This window comes from Dermochelys coriacea, chromosome 1 (assembly GCF_009764565.3).
Source record: "Dermochelys coriacea isolate rDerCor1 chromosome 1, rDerCor1.pri.v4, whole genome shotgun sequence".
NCBI classification, from domain to species: Eukaryota; Metazoa; Chordata; order Testudines; family Dermochelyidae; genus Dermochelys; species Dermochelys coriacea.
Genome location: NC_050068.2, coordinates 348167358 through 348185974, shown reverse-complemented (window position 1 = coordinate 348185974; position 18617 = coordinate 348167358). Strand labels below are relative to the sequence as shown.

Below are 18617 nucleotides of genomic sequence, written 5' to 3'. Positions count from 1 at the left end.
TTTAACTGAAGCTTACTAAAGGAAATATCAAGGCCTTGAATCCTTCAAGACTTGGCTAGCACTTCTAGTGCTGATATAGCAGCAGTTGCATCTCCCCATAAGATGGGCATCTTTAAACTGGTTGTAACCTATAGCCCCACAACAGGCAGCTTTCCTGGCTTGACACGCATGCGCTATAAAACTTCCCAAAGCTTATTGTGAGAGCAACTGTAGCTTCCGTTTTGAACAAAGCTCAGCAAAACGGTAACACAGCTTGAGTCTTCTCCAATCCCTGCCAACACTGGTGCCAGGTACTGCTTTCCTTCTAACTTGATGGGGAGAGTGGAGATGACTACTACTTGTCCTACCTTCAGTGGACATGCTAATCTGCAGCAGGGGAGATTTGTGTTTAGATATTAGGAAAAGATTTCTAACTATAAGGATAGCTAAACTCTGGAATAGACTTCGCTGCAGACTTTTAGGAACCGGTTAAACATCTGTCAGGGATGGTCTAATAACATTACTTAATTCTGCCTCAGTGCAGGGAACTCAACTAGATCTATTGAGTGCCCTTCCAGCCCTATGTTTCTGTGTATGCTCCTAGTCTGCCAAAAGTTACTTGTGTATAACAGGCTGACAAGCTTCACTCTGAAAAAGAAACGTTCACAACATGGGGTAATACCTCAAACAGAATATCTAGAACAGCTGTTTTGAAACACTTGACGTCAATGGCTTTTATCATAAACAAAACTGCTAAAGACTAGCAGGCTTGAATTGACTTGTTAAATCAACATTGGATTTTGAGTTGGTTGAATCTATTCAATTTTTGCTGCTTTATAAGTTGTCTTGCAATAAAAAATAGTAAAATAACTACTTCAGCATATACTCTTTGTAACAGCATCTTAAAAAGATGCCTATTCCTCATGTCTGCCTGGTGGTCCCATTGTCAAAAACTACAACTTCCTGGCATGGAGTGGCTATATACTCCAATATCTACTATACTCTTGCTGTCTACCCCATATTGTCCCTACAAGCCATCTTGCTTTGCCCATCCAACTTACATTTATGGGGTAAAACGGTCAAAAGTGGTTTGGATGCTGTTAAACTCTACCCAGGTGCTTAAGGAAACTTAATGTGCTGCTCCTGTCCTTAGGGCTTTTATTGAACCCGCATGACTTGCTCCATGCTGTTTCCAAGAATTGAAGGAAAGAGGGTTGGTGGAATGGGATGACCCAGTCCTATAACTAAATCAAAGGACTCTTTCCCTGCATTTAAAACCTCTTATTTGTACAGGAATGCATCCTCTCTGGCATCATGTCAGTGAATGGAAAGAAGGTCCTTCACATGGATCGCAACTCATACTATGGAGGTGAAAGTGCATCCATAACACCACTGGAGGATGTAAGTACCTAGAATAATGTACTGTATTGTACTCACTCCTGAACCTACATGGTCTTGCTTCTAACTCTTTAAGTATCCTCATCCTAACTGAAGACTGACTCTTGCCCCTGTTCCTAAGGGGAGGATTAACCACACATCTTACCAGGAGTGCAGCTAGGACAAGCATGGAAGAGACCAAAAAAGTAGCAGACACCTAAAACAAAGAGATGCTGTCTTAGAGCATTTGGTCCTTATTCCTACACTACTTGGGGAGCTTAACACTAAGGACAGTTCATTCAATGTCACGTGTCAATCTTTCAGTGTTCATGTAAATAGCTAGTATTTTTAAACATGTCTCTGGAAATAAGTTGATCCAAAATAGCTTTGTTTCGACCGTCATGGATATGACGTGGCTGTCTTCTGTATTGCTGTCCTGCTCGCTGAGTGACATGACTGTTGTATTTTTATGTCCATGTGTCAAGGCGTCTAGCACTCAAAAGGATCAAAAGTAAAAGCACTAATAATGCATTTTAATCCAACAGTCACTGATTGGAATAGACTTAATTGTTTAGCTCACTTACGCATGAGGATTGCAAAGCTCGCTAAACATCCTAGCCCCAAAGCTGCAGTTGCTGCAAATCACTGATATTCTGGTAGGAACTGATCTCTGCAATCTCAACACATAATCATACAATACAAGATGGACAAAACACTAATTCACATGGAAACTTTTGTTTAAAAATCACTCTCTCAAAATATGGATATTTGCCTTTCTGCTCAGTGAGGCAACAAACTTGATCAGCGGAGTGAATTTACTCTTGCAGTATTATACAACTGCAACTTCAGTTCAGCAGCTCACAAACCTGACAAATTTTGTCTCCAGTTTAGGAGCTCTGTACTGGAGGAAAATCGGACATTGAGGAAAGCAGCCTACCTGATGCCTAAAGTAGCAATAGCTTGATGTGACTTGCACATGGCATCAATTAGTCCAGTTTCCACCAAACTAAATTCGGGCTGGCCACAGGCTTGCAGTGGGAGGGCTGTAGACTAATGCACAAGAAGTTTTGGCATGTTGTGGAGAGCATACACATGTATTGTGATGAGATTATTTGTAACCTTGCAGATTCATTAATGTAATGAACAGTGCATGTTTTCTCCATCGTATAAGAGCATTTATCCTTTTCTAAAGCTTTACAAAAGGTTTAACATACCAGGATCTCCACCAGAATCAATGGGCCGAGGAAGAGACTGGAATGTGGACCTAATTCCAAAATTCCTTATGGCTAATGGTAAGTAACTTAAATCAAACCGAAGATCCCAAGCTAGTAAACTTTCTATGAATCAGTCACTCTAACAGCTACTATTAAGGATTGGTTTATTGCAATATCTACTCCAAGGCTTGAAATACTGCTCATTCAAACCAGCCAGATACAAGAGCATGCTCTCATTGCTTTTAATACACATCTACCCTCCAATGGCAAGTTGTGCAGGAGCCACAGTTCTATCTGTCTTTCCAAATGAGATGTTGCACATGAAGATATGTCTCATAGTAGATGCATTGTAGCATGCTATGCTACTCTAAAGGAATCCTGAAAACACAACTGGAAAATTCTTGTCTTACAGTGTAAGAGAGAGGAAAGTCTGTAGATGACAAATTAACACCTGTTTTCCACACTAATTAATCAGGGAAAGTTGAGCCATGACTTGTGAAGACTTTATGGAAAAACACACTCTAAAACCTCTGTGCTTACTAAAGCAAGGTTTTTGAATTTTTAGCTGGAGTGGATGCCATTAGGCTGCAGTACTCATCAAAAAATGTAGGAAGAAACAGTGACTTGCAATTGTCGGGTGGGAAAATTAAGTTAATTGACACAGGCTGTTAGAGTCTATGGCTTGCATGCTTCTTGACTCCAGTGATCCCTTCCTAAATTTTCCAAAAACTAATTTCTTTAACCACTGACCACTTCAGTAGTACTGAGTTTCCTGCTTCTCAGTGCTTATTGGTGCTAAGTGTTTTGGAATGGCTTCCTCTTTCATTGGCAGCTGCAGAATTTTTTGGGTGCAGTTGTCTTGTCTTGTTGACTAGTCAACAGCTTGTCCTGTGGTGTGTCCCTGAGAACTTGTACTTTCAATCTGACAGTGTATTACTTGTAGTGACTTTTTGTCACTGAAATGTATGTAAGGGATAAGACACTACCAAGCATAAAACTTGTCTTTGCATAGTGACAATAACTACATAAAATTAGCTGAAGCTTGAATGTAGTAACTCTGGAACAGCTCATTATGTTGAGACTACTTCGTGTGCAGAACTCTAAACTCAACTAACCCACATGAAAATAACTAGGGATGTGACCTTTTTCTGTCAGTAGGTTAGGTCAGGAGTCTGCAACCTTTCAGAAGTGGTGTGCCGAGTCTTCATTTATTCACTCTAATTTAAGGTTTTGTGTGCCAGTAATACATTTTAACATTTTTAGAAGGTATCTTTCTAGAAGTCTACAATATTTATTTTACATACAACAATAGTTTTAGTTATAAGAAGCTTCACTTACAATTAAATTAAAATGCAAATCGTATCAGTTTAGTGTGATCCTTGCCCTTGCTTTTCCTTGTTGAGTTTTCCAATGTCTGGCACGTATTTGGACTCTTTAAGCTGCACACAGGCTTCTGAGTGATCAATTGTTAACCGGCTCCGAGAGGGACAGATTTCATGTGTGAAAATACCTGTTCACACAGGTACGTGGATCCAAATGCTGAAAGCATTGCAAACACAACTTTCTTCACACAGTTAAATTTCACTGGCAGGGACGTCCAGCAGGTCAGAATAGAGGCCCCATGATCTCTCTTGGTAGCTTCAAGTACACTCCGCAGATCTCCAAACTTTGATGCCCACAATTCTGAGCTTTTTAACTGAATGAGCTGCATTTTGGAATCTTTAACACCCATCCACTGAAATACAGACCAATCCAAGTCACTTTCTTTGAACTTTTCAGGTTTAATTAGAAAAGAAAGCATTGGGCCAAATTGCTAGAAACCTTGAAATCTGTCAGAAAATTCTGATTCCAGTTCTTGCATGTACGTTCTAATCTCAATGTCAAACGCAGTGCGCTGTTCCACATGGCACAATAGTGATATCAGCAACAAACCAGGACTTAAAAATATCCCAGTACAGTGGTGCTGGAACAATTTTTAAGGTGGGGGTTCTGATCTTGGCCCCCTCTTGCCCCTGTCTGTACCTCTCACTGCCCCAGGCTGGGGCCAGTACCCAGTGGGCTGGGGGCCAGGACGTGCGAGTGCCACTGAAAATCAGCTTGTGCGCCTCATTCAGCACACGTGCAATAGGCTTCCTACCCCCGAGCTAGGTAGTAGTATGATCTTTGCTGCCAGGGATGTATTCATGGTGTCTGAAGCAGGAGGGACAGGAACAGGGGACCACCCTACAACTGCATATAACAGCTTCTTTGTTTAACTTGTTTGTATACTTGACTAATACTCTAGTCTTATGGACGAGCTCCTGTCCCTGCTACTACAGTCTATTCTATGTAACATTATTTGCAAAGTTGAAACTTAAGTCTAAATGTTGCTACGTGTAGCAGGCTTCATGATAAATGACAGGGATACTAATAGAGTGGGGACAGTGGTTATAATATTCTTGTATACTTACCAATGCTTTAGTGTGCGTAATTTGTATCCAAGGAAGTTGTTAAATTGCTGTAAGCTGGCTAAAATTAATAGAATGTCAATATTTTCATAAATCTCTACAGTTTGTGCAACCTCTACCTTGTGTGTTCTAATCTGTGGGAATGCTATGGCAGAGCAGTGCTCCTAGCATTGCAGGAGCTCATCCTAAACTACAAAAGCACATTTCTGTCACAATGGGGGGCCCTGCAAAAAGACACAGTCCTCTATCCTTCATACACAGAGTAAATGATCACCTGGCTGAAGACTGCTGGCTGACTTTTTTTTTTCTGCTGAAACTTCTTAATTGCAGGTCAGTTGGTAAAGATGCTGCTTTACACAGAAGTCACTCGCTACCTAGACTTCAAAGTGACTGAAGGAAGCTTTGTCTACAGGGGAGGAAAAATCTACAAAGTTCCTTCCACTGAGTCAGAAGCCCTGGCATCCAGTAAGCTGTTATACTTTGCTATGCTATTGCTTGTGTCCTTCTGAGAGCTCATAGCTGTAAGCTTAATTATTTGACATTTCCTGTGACTTGAGTTGTACCATGGTCATCATGGGTCGTGGATGAACTGGGACTCATTCATGGATGTGTTCTTCATCTGCAACCACATTAATCAAATCTTGTTACCCTTTTCTATAATGTGTCAAGGTAATGTGCATTAGTAATGGTGTTTATAATGTGACCTGTTCCAGTAGCGCATTCTATGCCTGAGTACAGTAACCGTCCTCAGCTGCTCACTTTCCAAATGAGATCTATTTCCTACTGCAAACACCAGATGTGGTCAATGTAGCTAATAGATTCTCAACCTTATTTGAATTGCATCCCATCTTAGTACTTTTTTGCTTGGAGCTCCTCCCCCTTATAGTAGCAGTAAGGATGCTGCCTGGTATGTGGGGTTGCAGTGCCATTCAGATTTGATCCACAGCCCCTCCATGATAGGCAAATGCAGGTGTGTGTAGAAGTGCCTTCCAGGCAGGTGCAGGACCTAAACTTCAATTTTGTAACTCATTAACTGTTGAATTGGCAGTAGGGCCTGTTACCCTCCATCAGGGACTGCATACCCTCCATTCTGCCATAACTAGGGTGGGAGAGGCACTGGCACTGCCAGGATCCCCTGTTCTAGCCCTGCTCCCTGCAGAAAGCACAAGACCTGGCCCCACTGACTAGGGCCTCAGTTTATCTCTTGGCATAGCGGGGTAGCTATAGAAGGGGCAGCCCTCAAGGGTGCACAAGAGCTGCTGCTGCTCAGCAGGCCTGGCTCTTGTACTTCTGCCTCTGCCAGAGGATATCTGGGGTGAAGTGTGAGGCCAGTGTCAGCAGGCCTGAATGCTGGGGGCGATGCTTTACACAGAAGCCAAGCAAGGTGAGCCTCCTGGGGAACTAGGCCCCATGTTCATCCTATTCTGATCCTTTCTCCCCACCTGATCATGATTGAAGAATGTCTGAAACAAATTTTGAGTGGTGGTGTAACCTCATATACCAAGTAGTAATGCCACATATTCAGTCTGGGTTTGACATGCTCTGCCCCCATTGGGTCTCTGAGGGATGCTCTCTAGAAGGTCTCCTGTAGTACAGGACTAGCAGACCAAACTCTGCCATAGACTTGTTACCTTGGAGCTGTAATCTTCCCATCTCCAAATTTCTTCACTGTGAACAAAGATGCTTTGCTTATCTTGTATTGTAGGCAAACTGTTAAGTCTTCTCCTCATATGAATGTGTTAAATAACTTTTCACCTGGCAAACCTGAACTTTTTCATTCCTTTAATACAAACTAGGAATCAGCTAGCAACAGTTAAGGTTAATGACTGAACAGTTTTGTCTCCAAGTAGTATGCTAGTGATTTATTCACAGTCCAGTGCAGCTTGTTAAGATGGCCTAAGACAAAGTCAGGCACTCCCAACACCGTTCCAAATATTCAAATTGGGGTACTAGATAATACCTAGAGCCTGGAAAATCCACAGATATCCACAGACCATTTTTGCCAATCACAGCTCTAATGCAGATACAAATTTTGTATCCACGCAGGGCTCTGCAGCACACTCGCCAGAACAGAGCTGCTGTCACCTAGCCTTGAGGCTGCAGCTCCACTCTATGAATCACGCTGCAGCAATTGCCTGCTGGGCGTTCTGGGAGTTGTAGTCTCCAGTTTGTTCAAACTAAGGTGATAAAATACAACTCCCAGAAGGGAGCGTGACCATGCACTCCTGTGCAGTGAGTCAAGCACAGTATGTGTTAGAGCTGCTACTGCTGCACCGGGGTGTCCAAGCCCCTCATTGGGAGGGCGGCACTGCATGTGAGGGCCCAGGATGTAGGCTCCCCACCCATAGCAGGGAAGGAAGCATGATGGGGGTGGAGTGTGCTATGGGAGATCGCTGCCTACTTCTCCCCAGAGGTTGGGGGTTTGGCAAAGCCCTGTGTCACTGTTGCATGGTGATCTGTGGAGCTGTCAGTAGAGCCCTGCAAATCTGCAATATCTGCAGACCATTTATGTGGATCAGATGTGGATACAAATTTTTGTATCCCTGCAGGGGCTCTAGTAATACCCTCTCCAGAGGAACAAGACAGCCCAGAATCTTTCACAGATGAAGAAATAACTTTCCTGACGACAAGCTGGGGAAGGCTCTGAATGTGCCAGGGAGGAGGCTGCATGTGTGCTCCAGATGCACATATCATGCATGATACAGGGGAGATCTTTGTCAGTAGCAGACCTGGCTGTTAGCAAACCAGAGAGAACAGGTCCAGAAGCAAAACTGTATCCCTTGGTGACCCTGTCAAATCAGCCCTTTGTGGCTAGTCTCTTGTCCTGATTGATTGGCCTTCTGTAAGTTTTCTGTGGCATTCCCCTGCTTCATGTTCCTATTTAACTTTTTCAGGTTCACTGACATGTAAAATCCTGAGACTCCAGGAAACTGTTGTATTTGGCTTCTTGCTCAGTAGCAATGCCATCTATTGACACTTTGGAGTCTTTGGGTATGAGTACACTAGAAATGGCACGGCACAGCTGGAGCACTTTAGCGTAGACACTACAGCACTGCGAGTGGTCTTGCACTGCTAATACATGCATCTCTCAAGGAGGCAGTAGCTAGGTCCAGGGAAGAACTCTTCTGTTGACCTAGCAGAGTGAATGCTGGGGCTTAGATGGCTTAACTTCATCTCTGAGGAGTTTTTCTCACCCCCCCAAGCGAAGTAGCTGGGTTGACCTAACTTTGTAATGTAGACCAGCACTCAGACTCTTAAGTGACATTAAGCAGGCAAGATGCATAAACTGAGGAAGAGTTATTTAGGTAGCCCTTTTAGTTCCTTTTGTACCCATTGCAAAAAAAGTGACAGTCTAGTAACTTGTAATCGTATACAGGGTCCTTGTGCATTTCTATTGTGGAACACACCTGAATAATGTATCATGGGGCAAGACTCTCCCACTTGCTGTCCTATCCATGTAGTTGCTACAGTTGTTTACACAGACCAGCATTACATAGCCATCTCTGGCAAGTATGGGGAACTAAGCCATTAAGTTCCTTAAAGTTTTTGTAAAGAATTCTCAAACGTGAACTGAAAGCAACCAATGAAATGTCTGCCTAAATCTGCAGCTTGCTCAAATCCTGCTGCTGCTCGGTCTAGTTCAGCATTGCTATCTGTTGACAGTGACTACCTTTTGCTTTTGCTTAGAACAGCAGTGGAATGATCATGTCTGCTTCATGTCTTCAATTTGGAGAAAGCTGGCAGCCACATAGGCAGTTGCTAATCTTTTGGGGAGGAGCCAAATGCTGTGGAAAAGGGTGTCTGGTTCCCAATGTATTGGATCGGAGAGAACCCTCCTTCTCCCTTAGCTAGAGGATAATGGAGCTTAACACAGACTTCTGTTAGTCTGAGGCTGATCCAAAAAAGCTCGCTGACCATGGTCAGTCAGTTCCCTCCCCTCTTCCAGTGACTGGAAGTAGTGGAAGCCAAGCCACATATAGGTTGTCTCTGAACTCTCTGAGTAGTGTCTGGCACATCTTCCAAGCTCTTAATAGTCAGTTACTATGGCAGCTGCCAGTATTAAGCAAACTGGTTTTCCATGCTTAGCTGGATTTTTAGCCTCTGTAGCCTGAATGGTTACTTCATACTCTGGCACAGTTAACTTAGGGGTACCTTAGGGAAAGATTAAAGTGTAAACTTTTGCTGTCTAGGGCTAAACAAAGCCATTCATCTCTGTTGTAATACTTCATGGTCTTTGCCATGGAACTGGAAGAAAGCTTACTTTGAAAGGACCTGCAAAGTAACTCAAATTCCTCACTTCTAACCTGTGATCTGACCCATTCTTTTGGTGTTGTAGGTTTAATGGGCTTGTTTGAGAAACGCCGATTCAGGAAATTCTTAGTGTGTGTGGCCAACTTTGATGAAAATGACCCCCAGGCTTTTGAAGGTGTTGATCCCCAGAAGACCACCATGAGAGAGGTGTATAAAAAGTTTGACCTGGGCCAAGATGTCATAGACTTCACAGGCCATGCTCTTGCACTCTACAGAACTGATGAGTAAGTGTCTGCTATTCACTGTTTTTTCCCAAAGTAAGCTAGTGGCCAGTGAGTTGGGAGATAATCCTTCAGAGTAATGCACCACCTCCATTAACCACAAATGTACCTTTCTTGAAGTAAATCTCATGCAGCATCCTTGAGTGCTGCTTGTTGGAATGGAGCCTTTAAATGCTGGGTCTTCAGTACTGATTGGGTTTCTTTCACAAGCAGAAATATCCTCCAGAGGTCCTTGGAGCCTAAATGAGTTCTCCAATTGTACACTGAATAAAGTGTTCTCTTCCCTTTCAGTCTGACTGAGAGCTCTTCTGAAGCATAAGCCTTTAAGGGGAAGCAGTGGAGTCGGGGAAGCATGGGGAGCATAACTTCATGGGGGATGAATGTGAACTCTTAAAGCACAACCTAATCCAAGGCCATCTTGGGTCTGAGTAGATCGCAACTCATTTCACCAAACACATTTTACAGTCTTGATTCTCTTTGCAGCTACCTAGATCAGCCATGCCAAGAAACAATCAACAGGATTAAACTTTACAGCGCGTCTCTGGCTAGATATGGTAAAAGCCCATATCTTTATCCCCTCTATGGCCTTGGAGAGCTGCCCCAGGGATTTGCAAGGTGAGGACTGGGTTGTGGTGGTGTGAATAACTTGTCTCAAATGCGTCAAGTGTATTTGAGGATTCTGTTAAAATCTAATGCACAGACTCTGCTGAGAACCTTTTTAACTATTAAATAGCATTTTCTTTAGCTTCCCTCTCGTCTCTAGGTAAATACCACTGTGTGGGATGGGCAGCATCAGCCAGGAGCTGGGAAGGGCAGTGCTTCTGCAGGAGGGCAGGATGGTACTTGAATAAGCAGTGTGGATGGGGGGGCTGGTGTTTCTCAGAGGGTGAAGTGTCTAGTGGGTCACATATTGGTTCTCTGGTCCCAGGTTAACTAAACTCACTTGAAAGGGGAAGGCATTTCAAACTAAACTTTTCTGCAGAGTTGAGCCATGGTCTATGCTAATTTAGTGTCAGAGGTGAGCTAAAGCAGAGGTTATTAATATTGGCTTAACTTAGCAGTTAGCAGGGCATCTGAAATACTACAGGAACTGACTAAGCTGCCTTTGGGAGGTGTGGGTCTTGTGTGTGGTTTTTTTTTTTTTTTTTTTTTAAATGGAAACTACAGTAAAATGCAGTGACTAGCACTTCTACTTTAAATGTGCCAGTGTTTTATGTGGAATCGCACTCCAGCTTCTTCATAACTGAGGCCTGCTGGCTGGTGTTCAGAATTACTAAACCTTTCTCTGTGACATAGGGAGATCTGTATAAGCTGAATAGAATTTGTTCAAAGTCCAAATGTTAAAGCTGAAACAGTATCTAGCTTTTTTGAATAGACTTGGCTTTTGTACCACGGAACAGTTGCCTGAATGCTGCAGGTCTTGGAGTTATTAGCAGCTTGAAGCCTATTTGAGTTACTTGGCTATCAAGAAGCTGATTTTGACCAGTCAGCAGATGTAAATCATGGCTTTGACTAGTCCCAAGTATTGGCTGGTGTCTTGATAGTTTACTCCAGTCTCCTCCTTTGCCCTTAAACTGACAGTCCTTGACTCTTAATCAAAGAAGTAAGTAGAGACTGGACATGTTGAGTCTCTGCTTTCAGTAAGTCCCATGCAATTTCAAAACTTGTTGCTTAAGTTACCACATATGGGCCTCTCCTCTTAATATTTGAAATAAGCAATTGCTACAACAAGATTCATGTCTTGGCTAGAAATGCAACTGTGTTAAAAGTTAATTGTAAAATGGATATTTGGGGGCTGGTAGAATTTGGGAGCAAGTATCTAAGTTACTGAACTATATTCTTAGTGGCAGCCTAGGCAGTAAAACTATGACCCCAGATTCTTGAGTTACAGGAATAAGACACTTCTGACTCCAAACTAAAGGTTCACTGACTGTTTAAATGGTCTACTGAGGAATTGCCCAAGTTACCTAGACTTGGGCAGGGCATGTGTTCCCTGGGTGGGGTGGGGGTGAAGGGGATTTTTCTTCAAACCCTCCTGGCTCTGACTCTCTGGAGACCAGGAAACTGTTACTAGAAGCTCAGTTGCTTTCAGTGTATGCAGCTGCCTACTAAGGCAGAGTAAAGGAACAATCTGCTATAAGAAGGCTGTAGCAAACATGAGGCTTCATTATGCTAAAGCGTCCTTACTCTTGTAGGCTAAGTGCTATTTACGGAGGCACCTACATGCTGAACAAGCCAATTGAAGAGATTGTGATAGAAAATGGCAAAGTCGTTGGTGTGAAATCTGAAGGAGAGGTACAGTAATGCTTTGGATTATTTTCTCAGATATTTGCTGTTTGAGACCTCCTCAGTTTGCATTAACACAAAAGCAAGTCTAGTGTCTGAGTAACTCAGGCTTGGTTTGGTACATGCACAAACTAGGTTGAGCCATCAGATTGTAAACTTGTTGGGATTTTTGATTCAATCTTAAGGTTGCTTTTAAGATCCCAAAGCTGTGCCACTGGAATGATGTGGTCAAAAGACCAGTAAGAAAATCTAAACAGGTGAATGTCATATGTTACTTGAAGTAGACTTAGAAAATAACTTCAGAGGGATTTTATCCTAAATCTTAACTCTGGATATATGTCAGGATTGTTGTATTCCTTGAAAGCTGAGGAGACAGTTCAATCAAAACGAGACACCTTTCCTTGCAGCTGTCAGTGCATCTAACCTAAACATACAATTGACTCTGCCCTTGTTCTTAAGATGCATTAGTTGCTTGTATATTTCTGGCACTGAATTTCATTACTGTTTCCCCAGATACACAGTTAAATCAGCCTTGCACAACTATCAGAATTTACCAGCCCAAGCAGAAAATCTAATTGCCCATATCTGATGGAATCTCTAAATACGCTTTACTTATCTGCCAGTTTGCTTGCAGTTTTACAGGGGGAGTTGAATTTCTCACTTGCTAACTATCTGTACAATACAGATGCCTCTTAATCTTCAAATCATGAAAAAAAATGGCACAGTTGTTCATACCAGGGTGAATCCAAATAAAAATCTACAAATGATGGCTGCTGTATATAGCAAATATCTAACTTGTGCTCAAATTCTGCTTCCAAATCTCCAGATGGCGTCACTCACTGGACACATGCATTTATAACCTTAATCCCTCTGATGCTGATGGGGCAATTCTTGTTCAATGTCCCTACATTCTTACTATTGATACATCCATAAGATTGCATAATATAAATGCAAAGTTACACTAAATAAACATCTGGATTAAGGAAACCAAACTTTGCAGCATGTACTAGCTTCTAACCTTTCAATAGTTCATGCATATAGCTCAAAAGTGTAGAAAAATGTAAGTGTCTGCTTGTAAAGTTGCAGATAATGACTTGTATTGAAATGACATGTACAAAATGATGGTCTAGAGCTGATGGTGGAAAATCCAGATCCTGCTGAAGGTGGAATACAAACCTATGACTCAAGGAAAATAGCTCCTAAATGGAATGCTTCATAATACTGGAGGCTTCAGTGCTCTAAGCATTTACTTCTCTGCTGTGAAAATCTAATACTGCACTAAACTGTCAGGCTAATCTACTGAAAACAACCACCTCACGGAACTAAATCTAAAATAGTTTTTTTTTTTGTTGCTGGTCAGCAGCAGTGCATCTCATCAATTCTGACTAGAGATGCTAAGAGGCTACTCTGTGCTTGAGAACATCTGGGAAAACTTTTCTTCCAGTTGAGGAATTAAAGTTTGTACTTTGTCCATCCTTGGCAGGTTGCTCGCTGCAAACAACTCATCTGTGATCCCAGTTACGTCCCAGATCGTATAACAAAAGTTGGCCTAGTGATTCGAGTAATCTGTATTTTAAACCACCCAATCAAGAACACAAATGATGCCAATTCCTGCCAGATCATCATTCCACAGAATCAGGTCAACCGGAAATCAGGTGTGTGGGGAAGAGTGGCTGTTAAATGCTTATCATGTCAGTGCATAAGTGGGTGTTGCTATAGACTGTCTGCACTTAAGTTAGCATGCTCATTAAATCCATACTAAGTGGACTTGCCTTCACTGGGCCAAATGAAAGTCTTAACTTTCTGTGAAGTAAAGAACTTTATCAGTCATCAAGGAAAACATTTTAAACAATTCATAATAAAACCACTTCAGGAAGCCACCCTCCCAAAGAACATGATCACCTTCCTTTTTAATGGCTTGCACATGTGCTACTTCTCTGGGTCCTCAGTGTCTTGGTATAGCTCCCTTCCTGATCCCACACTTGTCAAATATGCAAAAAGAAAAGGAGTACTTGTGGCACCTTGGAGACTGACAAATTTATTTGAGCATAAGCTTTCATGAGCTACAGCTCACTTCATTGGATGCTCACGAAAGCTTATGCTCAAATAAATTTGTTAGTCTCCAAGGTGCCATAAGTACTCCTTTTCTTTTTGCGATTACAGACTAACACGACTGCTACTCTGAAACCATCATGTGGCAGTAATTCCTGGACTCCTTCTCCCACACACTAGTTCCTAGTCCTTTCCATTGTGGAAGCGGGATTGGTTCCTGATGAAAACAGCTGTTGGCTGTTTCTGCAGGTGATGGGTATCATTTAGGCATGCAAAGCTCGTCACTCTCCCCAGCATGCATAAGATGTCAAAGTGCTTTATGGACCCAAGTTTGAGCTGCTTGCTGCCCTCCCATAATCTAGGCAGGGACCTCTGTATCTGAAGCACCAAGTGCCAGTAGAGCTACATGAGAAACTAAAAGGTTAGGTGAAGTTTGCATTTCAGACTGATTTAGGCCCCAAACCTAGGCTTTCGTATTTAAATCCCTTGTCTGAATCCAAAGCATCCAAGTGTTTGCAGTCCAATACTGGGCAAGGGCATGAGCCAGAATGTGAAACTTGCTGCTTCTAATTCATCTTGGATCTGGAAACACTTTTTGTGCCTGGAACTTTCTTGCAGGGTTATAAATAGCTGCCCAGTACTGGATGTAGTTGGATCTGCCCAGTTTGCAACTCAGTTGATTGGTCTGATGAGAAGGGCCACCTCTTCTCTTACTGCTGTCAGTTATTGTCTGTCTTTACTCAAGCAGTGGAACCAGAGGGCTGAATTCTGTTCCTAGTGCAATCAGCTGATGGGGGGAGGGGGGGATTGTGTGACCAGAGATATCAATACTGGGTGTGTAAACTCCTTGAAATTAGGGGTTTTCATATAAAATCCCACTGTACACTTAGGCCAAGGGCTTGATGTATGTAGAGGTCTGAATTGCTTGTAAATCCTTGTCCCAACAAAATAAAACTAGATCTCAGACAAGGTTCAAATGCAACAAGTTCTAGGAAGAAAAAGAGGGAAACAAATGTGAATGCGCATTCCCATGGCCCAACTAAGTGTGCAGCTAGATGGGTGAGTCAGTTCACATCCAAAGTCACTGCCAACATCTCCCTAGCTCCTCTCAATTGGCATGTGGTGTAGATCAAATCTCATTACTGTAATGTTTTTCTAGATATCTACGTTTGCATGATCTCTTCTGCACACAATGTGGCAGCGCAAGGGAAGTACATAGCCATTGTTAGCACTACTGTGGAAACAGGAGATCCAGAGAGAGAAATCAAACCTGCATTAGATCTCTTGGAGCCCATTGAACAGAAGTAAGCTTTCCATCTTACATCAGCAATTTAGAGGCTCTTATGCATTCGTGATTACTAAACTAGCCCGGGCATTAGTTAACGATTACTTGCCACACACAGACAGATCTGGGTGTCTTTTGGTTGTATTCTGACCTTGAGAGGTCATGTGGCACATGAGGGAGGCTGGAAGGCCAGTAGATACATCCACTCCCATGAGAGTGGATATATCAGTCATTGGAATACCTACTCCTTCACCCCCTAGCAACTGCTCCAATGCTCTGTCCTAGCACCAAAACCTCCTTGTGTGTGCTTCTTGCCCTAGGGGTTTGGCGTTTGATCATATTACAAGTTACCTGGCTCCTGTATTCATTCACCTTTCATTGAGGTGCTGGGATTAGATGTTGGGTAACATTTAAGCATTCTGAAAAATATCTTCTCTCATAGGTTTGTTAGCATCAGTGATCTGTTTGCACCAACTGACTTGGGAACCGAAAGCCAGGTTAGTATGAAATAGCAAACAATCAAACTGGTGTGCCCATGTAAGGGGAGACTCTCCAGACACTAAGCCTGAAAACTTATTTTCCAGATCTTTATTTCTCGCACTTACGATGCTACCACTCACTTTGAGACGACGTGTGATGACATCAAAGATATTTATAAGAGGATGATGGGATCAGAGTTCGACTTCGAAGAGATGAAACGCAAGAAAAATGATATCTATGGGGAGCAGGAGCAGCAGTAATGAGCTAATGTCTAATTAGGAGAAATTAAATCGGCTAATATGAATATAAGGAACTTTAATGAACACTGTATGAAACTCAGTATTGTAAGGCCTGCTTTTGTAATCACATCTCTGAGAGACTGAAGAGTACTGCACTGGTAAATGCTCCCCTTTTGGGTATCATGTTAGTTTCATTCTAGCAGGGCTGCTGTCCAGAATCTGGCTAATTACTGACACTGATTTAACTGTTCACTAACCTTATAAGCAAACACAGACTACTGAACTTTTTTTTGCAGACCTAGACTTTGGTGCAAACTGAAATAACTCATTGCCATGTTACCTTTGTATTTTTAATCATTTGTAAACCCATTTCCCAATTATGTGCTTCTGGTGCATCAGTGAATTTGACAGATGCCGTTCAGAACTGATACCAAGAAAACGCTAAACTGAGCACTCCATTATTGTGGACAGCATCCCTAAAGTCTTTCCCATCAATCTTAACTTTGTGGCAAATTGTATTATGGACAAAGCCCACATCTATTGTAGCAGCAAATGTTGGCATAGTTCTAGGCACAGAACCTAACCCATCCTTAAGCTTCTAAAACTGTTTACATCAGTTGGGACAACTGTGCCTAAGGTTCCTTTGTGTGTCAATCTAATAAAATTGAGAGAACAAATTACAAAGCAGGCATGATGTGAAAGTATTTTCTGTACTCCCATGTGGCTTTTTGGATGGACCAGACTGCACTGCAGTATTGATATGACAGAGCCTCTGCTTCTGATGTCTCTTGGAAAGGCTCAAATGATTTCTGTACTGCAAAGTAAAGCCAAATTCTGGAAACCAGTCCTTTGCTCTGGTCTGATTCACTCCACTTCGTACAAATAGCGTCTGCTTAAGATCTTAAAAGATGCATGCCTGCCAGAGTGAAGCTTCTGTGCCTTGGAATTCAACCATCTAAATACAAGGAAAAACCATGGATTTAAACATCCTTGGCTTGACTTTCAAAGCTGCTGTGCCCTTTTTCAGAGCAGCTGGTAACCATGTAAGCTGTTAGCCCATCTCATGGACACTCTGTCCCGCTAACCAGTGATAGAGGTATAGACCAGATGAATCACTATACAGGGAGTGCACTGCAGCACCTGGGCTAAACATTTCAGCTCTTACTTTTAGCATTACTTGGCCCTATCACTCTCTCAGCAGGAAGTGTGACAGCTTGGTGTGCAGCCAAATTCCTAGACTATCCAGTCTCACTGGAGCTACTTTCATTTGCCCCTCAAGTGCCACTGTTGCGGTTGAGAACAGCAGTGTCACCTTGGTTCTGGACTGCAAACTCCTGTCTAACTTGATGCCCATTAACAAGTCTAGCTTTGGCCGTTTTAAAGATTCATGGGTGTCCCCTTTTTGATGGGGGTACTTCAGACTTTAACCAGATCTGTTAGTACTTCTCGTTTCAGTGTTCACACAAAGTAATCCTGCATTTACCAGAACAAGCTTTGCAGGGTACAGCTCAACATGTTGAACTAAAGCTATGCTGCTACTCAAACCTCTATGGGAGGTAGTAAAGCAATTGCTGACCTAGGTTTGGTAAATTGCCTCTGAACCATAACACTCAGTGGATGTGTAGGTTAGGAAGTGATAGCACCACTGGCTCTGTCAAAAGCCTTCTATCAGCCCTAAATGTGAGCCAAAATACTTGTGGGGGCTGACATGTGGCATTAGTGACTGGCCAACTGAACAATAGAACCAGAAGTACAATGATGTTGCCTTGCTACCCTACTGCTGCATGCTAAATTTGAATAAAATTCTGAGTTTTACCAGTACCCCTCAAATGCCTCAGCAGTGCTTTTGGGGAAAAAAGCAGCAATGATGATGGTTCCTGATACACCACCACAATAAAACTCTGCTCAGCTGTAAACCAAGGGACCAGGCTGTCTGTTCCATTCCCAATCTGTTTCTAAGTATTCCAGTAATGTGCTAAAAGTGGGTGTTACTCCATTGATGTGGTGGAGGTGAACGAGGAATAAAATGATTTGCCTTGTTCTTTGAAGATGGGGCTTTTCTGAAGATCTGTGTATGGTTGGAAGCCTCTGGTACCTAATAGGTAGGTAGTAAGAGTTGTGCTTGGTAGAGCAAGAGCCGCTTCCAGATGTACACTCGCAGGAAGTGTATCTAACTCAAACTAATGCACCTTGAGAACTTGCATGAATGGTTAGTTCTTACTCTCACTTACACAACTCTCCACGCAGTTAGTGGTTGCTATCTACAATAGTCTGTTTTTATTCTCAGTAGACTGATTTCTTTTTGGATGCATCTGCTAATTGCTGTCAGTGCTGGCCATGCTCTTCACCTTTCAGCAGCCGGTGTCTCATCTCTTGTCTGATTCAACTACTTTTGGAGCCAGGTCTTACTCTTGGGTAACAATCAAGCTATGGGAGGAGTAAATCTTGCCTTTCCCTAAATTTGGCCACCTATGCAATAGCAGAGGGGTGTGTATAGGTAAGTTAATGGAACTAATTTATCTTCTACTCAAAGCTCATGGTGTAGGTGGTGGAAAGGGAATGTTACTGTAGTAAAAACTGCTGTTATCCATCCAGCTTCAAACTGTAGTCTGGCCATTCTGTGTGCCAGAACTAGTTTTCAGAGTTGTTAAACCCTGAACTCCCTGATCATGTCCAATAAGCTTGTTTCCTTCATGCTGTCAGCTAGTGGTTTTGGCATGAAACCT

At 42.5% G+C, this 18617-nt stretch overlaps 1 protein-coding gene across 1 annotated transcript in view; it reads left to right on the top strand.

The window, feature by feature from the left end:
• The window catches only part of GDI2 (GDP dissociation inhibitor 2), a 32197-nt gene extending 15462 nt beyond the window's left edge, over positions 1-16735 (top strand). The window contains exons 2-11 of the mRNA XM_038387646.2: positions 1273-1380; positions 2549-2648; positions 5348-5482; positions 9354-9552; positions 10033-10164; positions 11745-11844; positions 13319-13490; positions 15047-15191; positions 15615-15669; positions 15757-16735. Of these exons, the coding sequence (XP_038243574.1) occupies positions 1273-1380; positions 2549-2648; positions 5348-5482; positions 9354-9552; positions 10033-10164; positions 11745-11844; positions 13319-13490; positions 15047-15191; positions 15615-15669; positions 15757-15912 (1302 nt within the window). The 3' untranslated portion in view covers positions 15913-16735. The remainder of the gene's footprint in view (positions 1-1272; positions 1381-2548; positions 2649-5347; positions 5483-9353; positions 9553-10032; positions 10165-11744; positions 11845-13318; positions 13491-15046; positions 15192-15614; positions 15670-15756) is intronic.
• Positions 16736-18617: the final 1882 nt, after the last annotated feature.